The sequence below is a fragment of the Amblyomma americanum genome, chromosome 4 (assembly GCF_052857255.1).
Source record: "Amblyomma americanum isolate KBUSLIRL-KWMA chromosome 4, ASM5285725v1, whole genome shotgun sequence".
NCBI lineage: Eukaryota > Metazoa > Arthropoda > Arachnida > Ixodida > Ixodidae > Amblyomma > Amblyomma americanum.
Window position 1 is genome coordinate 173,248,044 of NC_135500.1, and position 13,515 is coordinate 173,261,558.

Below are 13,515 nucleotides of genomic sequence, written 5' to 3' on the forward strand. Positions count from 1 at the left end.
AAACATATTTTAGAAATGTCTCAGAAGCACTCCTAGACAAGCTCATTTAGTTACTCCGGACCAAGCAGGAATTGGCCATTTTGCAAGTTGGGGTGCTTAGAGGAGTCATCTTGTGTGCTAAATCAAAGCCGGTGTGACATAAGCAGATAGACCTTGAGGAAAGTTTTCTCTGATTTCAAAGGAGAAAGCCAGCACTCAAACCTAGAGAGATCTTTGCTTAAGTTCTAGGTTTTACGGGTCGGCAAAAAGCGGTTTTTTGGCTCTTAAGTGAATACCTATAAACACGTGTAAGGGCCACACCCGTCTATGGTCTGCACCCTGTTTTCCAGAAGGAAATATTAGAAAAAGAAGGCCGCCACCATCTGGAAGACTAAGTATCGAGCGTTAGCTGTGTTGTTTACTAGACGAAGAAAGCGAAGAAGAACGCGCCGCTCGTCTCTGGAAACGGAATGTAATACCCTCTGAAACGGGGTGGATTGCCACCATGCTCAGCTACGCGTGCATGCACACCGCCTATCGGAGCGATCGCCACCTAGCGCCATGTATCAGAGAAATTACGATGCACGTCTACCCATTGTCAAGTTACACCTCCTCAAGATATGTCCCAAACGGAATTTGCTTCGTTTGGGGGGTCAAGGTGGGCCTAGAATTCGGCTTGTGTGATATGGTAACGTTTCAATTAGTAATTTTATGTATACAATGTTTACCTATTAATTAATTGGGATTTTATTTCTATACCACAACCCGTACGGTTTTATTTGCCCCCCAAATTCGGTACACAACTGTCCCCGGATGGGTGTTATTGTTGTCTGAGAATATATAGAGGAACGAATGGATACGTACATAGCGGTCCCGGGGCCGTTTTCCTATGGTCATAGGATATTTTTGGGGGGAGGGGGAAAGGGATAGGAGGGCACAACCAATTTTAATGCCGCCATCTTGGATTTGAGAAACCGAAACTATGCCGCCGTTTTGTCCCTTGATGTCATACTCACATCGTTCCACCTCTATCCACCATATTGGACCGTGACACAAACATTGCACACAGCAGGTGGTTGTTTCTACAGTGCTATTGTAGATGGTGCTACACGTCTCAGTGCGAGATCTGCTGTTTTCTAGTTGCTGCCACAGATGGTGCTGTGATGTCAGGGTTGTAGCAGACCCCACGAAAGCTCGAAACGGGATGAGTAAGAGCTAACGCTCTTAAAAAGTTTACACACAACCCACACGGGAATAGCCTTCGAAATGCAAGCTCCGGCTGCGAGCAACGGCTCGCTTGATAGCAGAGGTGACTCTTCCAGGTGCTGCCCACGGATGGCGCCAGAGGCCGCGGCTCATAATCATCATTGTCAACTTTTTCCTCCGCCGCTAGCTCCCGCTATCCATATCGGCATCTGTATCACCAGCTCCAGCTTTCTCTGGCTGTCAAAGGCAAGGGAGTTGGGGTTCACCGTATTTATGGCTTTCGCGTGTTGGCACCGAGCGTTTTAGTTTAGCAGTTTTAGCACGATGGGCAAGCACCTTAATAGCTATACGGCTGGGAGTTTTCTGTCGAGCACGGCAAGCATGTGTGGCCGAGAAGTGCGTCCATGGTCAGACGATGGTGCAACCAAAAGCAGCTTATGTTCCATTGAGGAGCATAAGCTGCAAAAAGTGCGCTTTCCGAGGCAAGCCGTGCAAGTTTCCGGAACTGGAAGAAGAGCTGCTCTCCTAAGTGATGGAAGCACGGAACAACGGTTACGCGTTGACAGCGCAACTGTGCTCCGCGACTTCTTGTGGGATGAGCATGCACCGGAGCACAGCACCAGCTCTGAGTCTGAATACACTGCGAGTGGCGATTGAACGCAGAATAAATGCTGCTGATTGCCTGGTTGGTGTGTTTTTACTTAAAAAAAAGTTTTTTTTTTCGCAAATCGCGTGTATGGGCCACACCCTGAGAATTGGCCCTCATATCTGGAAAAAAAAGTGCGGCCCTTAGATGCGTTTATACGGTAGTAATTTTCTTCAAATAATTTTGATGGGAATATGTCAAATCATCCTGGCACACACAAAAAAAGGTTGAGCGGCACAATAAGTATTTTAAAAATTGTGTATTTTTCTAACACGTACCGTAAAAACTGGAATATAGGTTGAACTTTTTTTCAAAAAACCATGGCGAAAAGTCGACCCCTGTTTTATGTACCGGTCATTGGCAGAAAAACTATGGAAGTCTTGCAACAAATGGCGGCTGAATTCAACAGCCTCCATCACCATCGCCATCAGCAGCAGTGCGGCGTGGCGACGTTGTTGCACCGCCATTCTGCGTTTCCGTCGTTGCAAAGCTATTTTGTTAAAAGGCTGCTTTTTCATGTTTTGTTTCAAAATGAGCGGAAGCTGACTGCAATTCACCGTCGCCTTCAAGAAAAACGCAATTGAGTACGCGGAAGCTTACAGCAACCTGGCACAATTTGGAGTATCCGAAAAGAGCATTCAGTACTGGCGGAGGCAGAAGCTGCGTATTACAACTTGCAGTGACCAGAAGAAAACATTTCGTGGGCAGACCGCAGCATATCCAGAATTGGAAGGAAAGGTTGTGCCTGGCGTGCAAGATCACTGCCTGTGACTGCCGAATGCATCTGCGTGAATGCGGTAGAGATCATGCGTGCCTCTAGACTCACGAGGGCGCAATTCAAGGGCTCGCCATTCTGGGTGCGGCGATTCATGAAGAGGCACGGCTTTACTCTACGGCGCCTTACTTCTATGTGCCAGAAACAAACACGTGGGTTGATGGGCGCACAATACTGTTAACAAATTAGCCGGGTGTACATACAAGCAGCATTTAAATGAAAAGAAATACTGTCACCATTGTGCAACCTGTTGAATCACATTTGTTTCAAGGTAAGGGTGTCTTTCTGTACTTTTTCCATTGAAAAAGATTTTTTTCATTTTTAGAATTGGTCAGTTAGGGGGTCGACCTATATTCCGGTCCGACCTATAGTCCGGTTTTTACGGTAAGTCCATTACATGAAAAAACAAAAAATGCATTGAAGCTTGATCAAAATCACTAAAGCTGTGTCAACTTTCTGCAAAAATGGCCATCACAAATTGGTGGAGTTTACCTACATGCAGAGCCGAAGTATCTCTGGGGTGTGACACCTATCTATAGGATCTCCAATTGCTGCTGTCAGCTGCGACTGCATTGTTGTGCAGCTGTTGGACACCTGCTAGGCGTACATACCATGTGCCCAGCACCCAGCAGCACCCTGCGTCAAGCAATGGAAATGGGCACCCAGTTCCATGTGTCTTGCTAGCTGCTCTTCGTGCTTGCACTATTTCACTTGATTAGTGAATTTCGTAGGGAGAAAAATTGCAGCAGCTGCAGTCAGCCCAGACTCGTCTCACGGAAGTCAAGGGAGCCGCACGTCCTCCGGTTGATGCGCGCCGACGTGCTGGTTCTGGCATGTGCACACCGGGGGTAGTGCGGGCACAGTCACCTGACAAGTACAGATCTGGGTGCTGCACTTGCGCCTGCTTGCATGTGCTGCTGTGCGCATGCGCAAACCAGCTCCAGCATATGTGTGGGCCTGCAGGCACATGCCGGGTGGGCCTAGGAAGTGTCCATGGAGTCTGGGCTTTGGCTTCATGTGTGCTGCTGTGCCTTCCCAGAGAAGGTATGCTGAACAGAAACCACCCGAAACCAGATTTCCAAAGACGTTATCCACTCAACGAATACTCTCACACCCCTATTAAATTTGTATGTAGCGCATTGGAAGTGGGTGATGAATCTCCTTAAAGTGGGGGTGACCATGCTTCACATTGTGTAAACATTGCATGGTAACAGTGATGCCTCCCTTGACTACTGGCTGCCTCTTCGAATGCAGTGTGGCAGAGAGTGCGCCGCTGATTTGTGACGTCATGCACATTCCCACTTCGCCCTGCGTGCTGTGAATCATTAGAGCCTAGTGAAACCGTGCGAAAGATCTTGTGGAAAAATCTCGCCTGGCCTTGTGAACCTTATGCAGTGGCTTTATTTATTCTTATCTGGGCTATCTTTGTGGCTCTTTTGCTGACACCTCTAGACCAGGAGTGCTCATTCAGGTTCGAGCCCTACGTCAAGGACATCTTTGAGTGCACATTGACAAAGCTGAAGGCTTCTGACATTGACCAAGAAGTGAAAGAGAGAGCCATCACTTGCATGTGAGTTTAGCCCCATTTTGCTGCATGCAGACATGTGACTTGCTGTATGCCAATTCCGCACGCATTGTTTTGGGTTTTGAGAAGGCCTGTAATTGAATTGTTTTAAGATGAGTATATATTGTGTATAGGTGTGCACTTGCAAGGGAATGTAATACAGTAGAACCTCAATATTACGAATTTATGATACGAATCCCATGGGGTCATAAAAAAATTCGTGTCGTCCGAAGTTTCATATCATCGAGAAGGAGCAAAATCAATATGAAACAGCATGGGAAATGTACTTACACAGATCTGTTTACGACTGACAGTATTTAAGGCCGCGTTGCACAGCTCACTGCTCCTTGTGTGCATATCGCGACTGGCAATCGTGGAGTCAGAGATGTGCTCGCACGTTCGTCTCTTACGTAGGGACTTGAGAAAGTGTACCAGACATGCGAAACTCTGCACATTGTACGCAGTTTACGCTGTCCAAGGTATTTTAAGGATTCGTATAATCTCGCAATCTGTGTCAACAGAGTTAGTATCATAAAGATCACACAGTAATGCATGCCATGTTCACCTCTCTCCCTCTGATGTAGATACATACATCATAAGGCGGCATTCAACTGTAGCTTTTTGCGTGGCCAAATCTGTTTATCATTTGCCGCAGATTCAGTTCTGGATACTGCCAGCATGTGCGGAAAAAATTTTCTTGAAGTATAACTGAGACAGACGCAGCTTCTCTCTATTATTGGATTGGCTGCATTTCTATTCCTTAACTGATGTAATTTAGATTGACATGAGATTGCCTTCATCATTCATCCTGAATGTTTTCGACTGTCAGTGCATACAGTTTAAAAGTTGTTGAACACTGTTCTCTCTGAGAACTTATACAAGAGGCACATGGGAGATGTTGACATGTCAAGTGCTTTTCTCACTGTAGGGGCTATATCCTGTGCCACTTGGGGGACAGCCTTCAAGCGGAATTGGCAGTGTGCCTGCCCATCTTCCTCGACAGGCTGCGCAATGAGATCACGCGGCTGACCACAGTCAAGGCCCTCACAAAGGTGGCTGGGTAAGACACTTTTTAACATTTTTGGTTTTTCCTTTAAATAAGTTGTACGCTTGAAAAGAAAGTATTGTTAGTTCGAAACTTGTTCGGACTTAAGTTCCATAGCGTGCACCCTTCACCTCATGCATTTCACAACCATGTAGCCAACAGTATGGGACCACTCCTTGGTGTTTTTTCCTGAGCAGGTCGCCACTGCACATAGACCTCAGTCCTGTGCTGTGCGAGTGCGTTCTCGCCCTGGCCACTTTTCTGCGTAAGAACCAGCGAGCACTGAAGCTAGCATCTTTGACCCTGCTGGACACACTTGTTCGAAACTACAGTGAGTGTTCAGCGCTGTTGGCCTTCAATCCCATTTTCATTGTGCACTTTGCTGCCATAAATTATATTAAGGGAGTATGTCTTAATGAGGCTTAACTGTATTTGTTTTAGGAATTGTATGTTAGGAAATTTTCGAAAAATTATCATGGTTTGGTTACTGCCGACTTTCATAAATCTGACCATGGCAAAACCACAATATCTAGGCAGATTATCCGAAGATTTAGTTTGAAATGTCAGAAAAACAGTATAAAATTATCCAGTTCACTTTTTTTTTTGTCATTTGTGATGTGACCGTTATGTGGCGAAGGTCACATTTCGCAGCTTGTGTCTTCGGACGCTGCTGAGCTTGGATCTCTTTCGATAACTCAACCTTTGGATAGTTGGACATTCTTTGTGATCTCTTAAAGTTTGAATTAATGATGTTTTACTTGGCAGTATGGCCGCCCATCATGTTAGTAATTTGTTTTGTTCTAGTTGCCATATGTAGTCGTATCACTTCATTACTTTCATTTTGTTACTCATCCTGTGTGACCACATTACAAGTTCTGCAATGTTACGTTGTCTAGTCGAGCAGTGCACATTATACTGTGTGCTTCATTTTTGTCCATGGTGCTAAATCTAGTTTTGTTTTGTTTAATTTTGATGCAAAGACCATATGCAGTATATGCTAGTTTGAAAGAAAAGAAGACAGCTTTGTCTGTTTTTCTCTTTTGAAATGGTTTTTATACCGAACGGATATATTTTTCGATATTTGAAGCCACCTTTTCTTCCTCTTCAATTCATATATGAAAATTTCAGTATTTGCATTTCCTTAAGTGGGCACAACCACTGCCAGCTCTTTGTTTTACTCTTTTTAATTGATGTCAAGTGTACACATCTCCGCACTGCGATTTTTGATTTGCTTAGTTTTCATCAGCATAGTTATGAGTCATGCTGGCTGTTAATGGGTGATACCTTGGTTTCTGCACCTTCTAGCCTTTCGTGCTCTTCGTGTTGTAAATCCAAAAATGATTTCAAGCTTTAATTGCACTGTGTGGTGGGGCTTAACCCTTAGCTAAAATTTGGTCACTGAATTTTGAGTTACAGCTATGTTTATTGATAAGGAGTGGAGAGCATTTTTCAGGCATTCTTTTCACTAGTGGCTTTGGCTGCAGCATTCAGGAAATAAGGGATGAGCACACGGGCAGTTGAGAAGCATAGCAGTTGCCGTTGTCCGATGTTCCAGTGCACATGTAAGTGTTGTGCTGGTTTGTTAGTTGACAGTTGCTGTGGATGTGACCAACTGTGTTTCCTTTGTGTAGGTGCATGCCTGTCCCAGGACATGGTAGCTACTGTTATGCAGGAGTTGCCGGCACTCATCAACGAAACAGACCTGCACATTTCTCAGGTGAGTTGAGACTGCCATCAGCATTTTGTTTGGGTTGTAGGAGAGATGTTATGCATTCAAGCTATTGCTGCCTATTAGTTCTTTAGCTGAGCTCAACCAGTTCCCAAAACTTGGGTGGACTGCCAGCGACACACACATGCCATGTGTGAGCATTCCATGCAGGTTAGCTGCGTTACTGCCAGTTTGGTTGTAAGGATGCTCAACTGCAGTGCGCTTCACAAATTTGTCCTCAAGCTTTGCTGCTGAGGCTTCATTTCGTCGAATTCCGTTTTATTCCTGCAAAGAACTGTACAAAGCCATTAGGCTAGTTGGGTGCTTGCAGCTACAAAGCCTTTGACATTTTCGTGGATATCCATGCATTTGCAGCTGACTCTCAACCTGCTGACGTCCATCTCCAAGGTGCACCAGCAATCACTCTCGCTGGTGCCCCGTGCCATCCTGCCTGAGATTCTAGTCTTGGTGCGGTCACCCCTCCTTCAAGGTGATGCACTCTTCCTCCTCTTCACCTCTTATTCAGTCTGTGAGGACAGCACATTCACATTGTTTAGTAACATGACTCTGTGGTCATGCTCACTTGTAAAGTGTGGTCTTTCAGCTTACAGAAGAGGAGTTCAAAACATTGTATGACTGCTGAACGTGCTAGTGCCTAGTAATACTGTTGGCTTTATATTCCAGGTGGTGCTCTGAATGCGATGCTGGAATTCCTTCAGGCACTTGTGTCCCTGAACCTGCCCGGTCTTGGCTTCAAAGAGCTGCTCCATGTGAGTAGAGGCGCTTGCACTGATGTGTCACTGGACTCATGAAAGGAGCTGTAGAAAAGGTTACAATTCTCTGAAGGTTTCTTCTGAGAGTGGTCAGTGCATGAGACCAGCCTCTTTGCTGCAGTTGTGACTTCTGAAGAAAGGGAAGGAAGGACTGGGAAGAAGCTGGATGAAAATGCTTCTTATGTTGCTGGCAGGAGGTGAGCGGCCCGGTGTACCAGGCAGGAGGTGCAGGTGCTGCCACCACCATCCACCGGCAGGCCTACCATTCCATGGCCAAGGCAGTGGCCGCGCTTACTCTGCAGTGTCCCCAGGAGGCACTGCCTGTGGTGCAGAGATTTCTGCACGACATCCAGGTGAGGGTTCTTGAGCATTCCTTGCTCCCTGCCGTTAATGGGCATTTTGCAAATTGCAAAGGTTCAAGATACATGTGATGCCATGCTGCTAATGAAAAAAAAGTAAAATCTAATTGATTCGACCCCCGTTAGCTTGTAAATCTAGATAATTCGGACTGCATGCATGGTCCAGGCCAAAGCCCATGCAAGTCTGTGGTGTTGGATGCTCATTAATTCGGACGCAGCTTGGTTCGCACCATTTAATTTGGGTGCTGCGTCGTGATATGACAGGCACAGCAAGTGATCGACCGAATATCCCTCTTCCAAGAACTGCATAGTGCACAATGTTGTCCACACCGCCTTGACATGCATGCAACACCAGGTGTGACGATTCTTCGAGGGTCCTGTTGCCTAAAAATAGTACCGCTGCATAATTTTGGTTTGTTTCGCTCCACACCCGAGGTGATGGCGACCTGGGTGTGCATCAGCCAACCAGTTGTGTACAGTTTTGCACGGTTTTGCAGTTTGGGCAGTTCTGGTCTTTTCATTTGCTCACCAGAAGTGGCTTCTTTGTTCTTTCGCTGATGCGTTTTTTCCTCACTTTTGACCCTCTGGCTGTGTTCACTGGTCACGTGCTGTTCGTAGGCTTTGTGGTGGCGCCTCTTCACAAGTGACAACGCCTCTTGTGAGGAGGCTTCACTTCTTCCGTGTTGCACCATAAAGGAGGCCTTGGCAGCTTTTACCATCTTGGAGCTGTTCTGCTTTGACATTTCAAAACTCCCTGCAAAAATTCTTTTACCATGGCGACGTGGACTGTCCTATGAGGAGAAGTTGGGTGCAGCACTGAAGACTTCTATTCTGTGCCTTATACTGTGCACGCACTGATGAGCAGTGCTTTGACACAGCTGCTGTTCACCGTTCCTTTGTGACTGCAGTGGGGAGGGTAAATAAATTGTACCTGCAAAGCAATGGCTTGGGAGCTTAATCCCTTTACCGCGACTGCAACAAAGGTAGAAGCATGCAGGAAAGGGGTGCGGCATTAATCTGACAATAGATTTCTCCAGCGCTGCATCCTATTTCTGCCCCCAAAACTGGTTTGGCCGCCATGGTGAAGTGGTTTGCGCTATGCATAGAACCTGATTTCCAGAGTTTTGCAAAGGGTCAATAATCACACCGTCTTAATGCTTACATGACAAAGCTTAATAAATGCTGTTGTGGAGCGTTGTGTGGTGTCCAGAGTTGGCTGTCAATTATTGGAAGGGCAAGGTGCAGGGCAATCCTGGCAGAAAGCAACAAGACGGCTCGTGATACGGACACAAGAGCAGCAACCTGAATTGGAAATGTGAACAGGTCCATGCTTTCCACGCTCCTTCGCTACGTCTCAAGACAGAGTGCTGGTTGTGGATTGCCGCCCCAAATGCAGCATTCATGACAACACGTAGCTCGCTTTGCCTTCGCTGGCATATTGGTTTCACCAGACTGCAAGCCCCATAATGGGCCTAAATGTTATCACGAACTGTGTATGTGAACTGGCTTTGAGGCTGATGTTTCTGTCGTATGCCTTTTTCTTGTCCTCTGCAGTCTGGATAGTTTGTAGATTCTGAATAAAATTCAGAACGATGAAAGTGATTGTCGCAAAACACCCACAGCAGTACACGCAGGCTGCAGATTCGCCCGTTCCACTATCCTCCACTGGCCGGCTGCTTGCATGCACACAGCATATATTATCATAGTGATTCAAAATGAGAGGATCACTACCTGTCAGATTCACAGTCAGTTGTCGACTGCATTGTGACGCTATGCAATCGTGTGCTGTATGGTGCAGCACTTCGTTTTCCAATCCATGAGCGTGCAGCGGTGGCTCTTGATGGCCGTCAGTGCATTGATTTTATCCAAGGCCTAGCCTTACTGCACGCGATCTTTTGCCGCATGCTGGCAGCCGATTCTGTGACTAAAGAGCAAGTTGGCTCCTGTAGCAAAAGACACTGGCATTGGGAAATCTCGCGGTGATTCACCATGAGTCGAGATGGACAGGAAATTCGTAATTTCTAATTGTTGTGGAGGGTTGAATAGTTCGGATAGTGAAAGTGCAGTGTGAATTAAACAGAATAGTAATTACCTTTTGAAAACTATTCGAACTATTCGAAGTTTCATTCTTTCGCACACCACTGGTGTCTTTAACTTTTCTGTTTGTTGCAGCTAATGTTATGGCCATGCAATGACATCTTGAGCCTGCGGATATGAACAGCTGAAATGGGTGGTGATAGTATGCCATTATGCTTTTTTGTAATTTCTTCCTGTGTGAGTTTTTTTTTCGAATGCATATGAGAAGTAATACTCTCCAAGTATTGCGTAGCTGGTATGATGAAACAAGGTTCTTAGCATGCCGTGCTGTTTTCTTGTGCAGGCAAATCGCAGTGTGGATTCAATTCAACTCTTTGCACTGCTTGCTATCGGAGAAATTGGCAGGCATATGTGAGTGTTTGCTAATTTCTTTCTTTCTTTTTGGTGGGGATCCTTTAGAGAAATCTGCGTTCATTGTTTATGCATGTACTATGCATTGAACTCTGTCTCTCTGTTTGCAGAGACTTGAGTGGAGTTCCGGACCTCAACTCTGTGGTTTTAGAAGCATTCTCATCACAGAGTGAAGAAGTGAAGACTGCAGCATCATTTGCATTAGGTTCGTTGAAAAGTTAACATGTTGCCTTCCTTGAGAATGTGAACACATGGTTTGAATGCAAATATTTTTAGGCTAGAAAGTGACCTTAATAAAGCATGTGCATTGCATACAACATTTAAACCATGCAGCCAACATCACGGTTTTCTGCAGCAACACGAAGTAGGAGACGTTCACTTCCGTAGTTATGTTTATGAATAGCTTAGAGAACGTTTTTTTTGCATGCTATAAGCTTGGTTAAACCTGTCATCATCTGTGGAGGTTCAGATATACTCCTAAATAATAAATGATTCTGAATTATCTGGGAAATGGAGTACAGTCGAACCCACTTATAACGATACAGGTTTTAACAATATATCGGTTAAAACAATGAAAAGCCGCTGCACTGTCCAATTTTGCATGTTTTCAATGGTAAAATAGCCCACTTACTACAATGCCCCCATGCCGCATTATCGGTTACAACAATGGGGTCTGGCTCCTGAGTGCTCGTGCCAAAAGGTAGTGGAATGCAAAATCCTTGAAAAGAAAAAAAAAAGAAATGAAATTCCAGCCGCTGCACCCTCCCTGCTGCGCTGGCTCTTTAGTGCTCGTGCCAAAAGGTAGTGGAATGCGAAATCCTTGAAAAGAAAAAAAAAAAGAAATGAAATTTCAGCCGCTGCACCCTCCCCGCGGCGCGCTCATACAATAGAACCTGTTTTCTGGCCTTCTGTTTTCTGGCCTCACACCCACTGCCTTTCCACTCCTCCGAACACAAATGTGCTGCGCCCATAGCTCTACGCCGCGCCACCCTCCGAAACACCGAATGGGCCTCGCCAACACGCCGACAGCGCTGATCTGCTCGCTCGCCCCTCATTATGCGCAGTTCTGCCAACAGATTTGGTTGTTTGTGTTAATTGATTGCGTCGAAGTCGTTCCTGGCCACGTGGCTTCTCCGTCTCGCTTGAATCGCCGCCGAAACGGAAGTTGGCTGATCCGCCTGCTGATTATCGGACAACGTTGCCGGTGAAGAGAAAGCGCACGGCTATCGATTTGGAGACTAAGTGCAGTATCATGAAGGACTACAAAGACAGTAAGAAAGTGTGGGTCTTGATTAAGAAGTACGCACTATCGCAATCGACGGTGTCGACGATCATCCGCTCTGCTGAGAAGTTCGACAAAGAAAAGTGCTCGCTTGACAGTGGGCGCAAACGCGTTCGACAAGGTGCCTATAAGCAGGTGGAGGAGGCCCTCTACAAGCGAGTGGTTTCTTGGTGCCCATGCCCAGAACTTGCCTATCACTGGGCCGATTCTGGCTACAAAGGCGAAGCAGTTTGCCCTGTTGATTAACAGTGTGGACTTCCAGCCAAGTGGCGGCTGGATACAGCGCTTCAAAGAGAGGCCATGGAGAAGGGTGTCGGCATGCTTCGCGTGAGGCAAGCAAGGCTTGCAGACATGGGGTTTTCTTGTGCAAGCCAGTGAGAAGTACGTTGCGAGATGCTTGTGGAGATTTCACCCCAGCATTTCTTCGGGATTTCTCAAGCTGAGAGGCAGCCACGGCAACCTTGTATTTTTTTACAAGGCCCCTTTCGGGGCCACCAAAATGGTGCCTCGGCGGAGCTCGCATGTCACTTGCCGTCCGTGACCCCTCTTCGCAGTTGTTACGCTTTTTTTCGTGCAACCCGTTTATAACAATTATCAGTTATAACAATTGAATTTTCGTGGCACTTGAGTATTGTTATAAGAGGACTCGACTGTACCAACAAAGAATCGTATCAAAAGCATTTCGAATGGTGCTTACAGCTATTGCATTAGTGGCACTTTTTCTCTTCCCATTTACAGAAGAAAAGGCGTGCATTTAAATTAAGGGCACGTGGAGACTATCGGGAGACTATTGGGAGGGGCCAGAGCATCCGTGATGACTTGATTAATTTTGTAAAGCTCCTCCTCACAGTGGAATCTGATCTCTGCAGGTAGTGTGAGCGTGGGCAATTTGACCGAGTACCTGCCTTTTGTGCTGAAGGAAATTGGCGAGCAGCCCAGGCGACAGTACCTTCTCCTGCACTCACTCAAGGAGGTAAGTGTGCTTTCATATGCTGCTTTGCCACTTTGTGTGATAGCCAGCTGTTGTGGAATTTGCTGGATAGCTTCATTTCACATCTTTAGTAGGAATTGTTGCAACAATACTATCAGCCATACCCTCTGGAATGTAAGTTCAACTTTTTGTGTGTATGTTTCTTTTAGTGCGGTAGCACTACTAGGCACATTTTCCAATTTCGAGCATACGTATGTGCCTGAAGCCTGCTTTGTGGCTTGTGACCCACTTTTCCACCGGGTTGAGGGCAGCCTGTCAGGTGTTTAAACCTGGCAGGCTTGGGTGAAGGATACACCTAAGTGAAGGCCTTCCAGGTAAATATCTTCTGGGTAAAGGCCTGTAGGTCAAATGCCTTGCACAAAAGGACCTGGAGTGCCCAGTGTAACTAGTGCTACTGCACGATATTCCGTGTTTAGCCATGCTAAACAGATTTTTTTTCCTCGTTTTGTTGCAGATCATCAGCTGTCAGTCATCAAGCCCGGAGAGCATTCAGGCGCTTGACCCTTTCATTGAGTCAATCTGGTTAGTATGCTGTGGAAGAGTGAATTGCAGTGTTTTCTATGTGTAAAGAATACGTGTGTGCCTTGCGTACACCAGTCTCAGCTGAGTAGAAATGGTCTCTTGCCTTTTTTAAGGGTCTTTGAACAAAATTTGTATTAATGAAGTCACAATTATGCAATCTTCAGAGAACATGTATTTTTGTGTGCTGATTTCAAATATTTTAACTTCATGTAAAACT

At 46.0% G+C, this 13,515-nt stretch overlaps 1 protein-coding gene across 3 annotated transcripts in view; it reads left to right on the forward strand.

Annotated features, from left to right (window-relative positions):
- Positions 1–13,515, forward strand: part of Cand1 (Cullin-associated and neddylation-dissociated 1) — a 59,989-nt gene that overhangs the window by 21,945 nt on the left and 24,529 nt on the right. For all 3 annotated transcript variants that reach the window (XM_077662254.1, XM_077662255.1, XM_077662253.1), the window contains exons 13-23: positions 4,059–4,176; positions 5,099–5,230; positions 5,413–5,546; positions 6,847–6,932; positions 7,299–7,413; positions 7,608–7,693; positions 7,891–8,049; positions 10,436–10,503; positions 10,614–10,708; positions 12,655–12,758; positions 13,231–13,298. In XM_077662254.1, the coding sequence (XP_077518380.1) occupies positions 4,059–4,176; positions 5,099–5,230; positions 5,413–5,546; positions 6,847–6,932; positions 7,299–7,413; positions 7,608–7,693; positions 7,891–8,049; positions 10,436–10,503; positions 10,614–10,708; positions 12,655–12,758; positions 13,231–13,298 (1,165 nt within the window). The remainder of the gene's footprint in view (positions 1–4,058; positions 4,177–5,098; positions 5,231–5,412; positions 5,547–6,846; positions 6,933–7,298; positions 7,414–7,607; positions 7,694–7,890; positions 8,050–10,435; positions 10,504–10,613; positions 10,709–12,654; positions 12,759–13,230; positions 13,299–13,515) is intronic.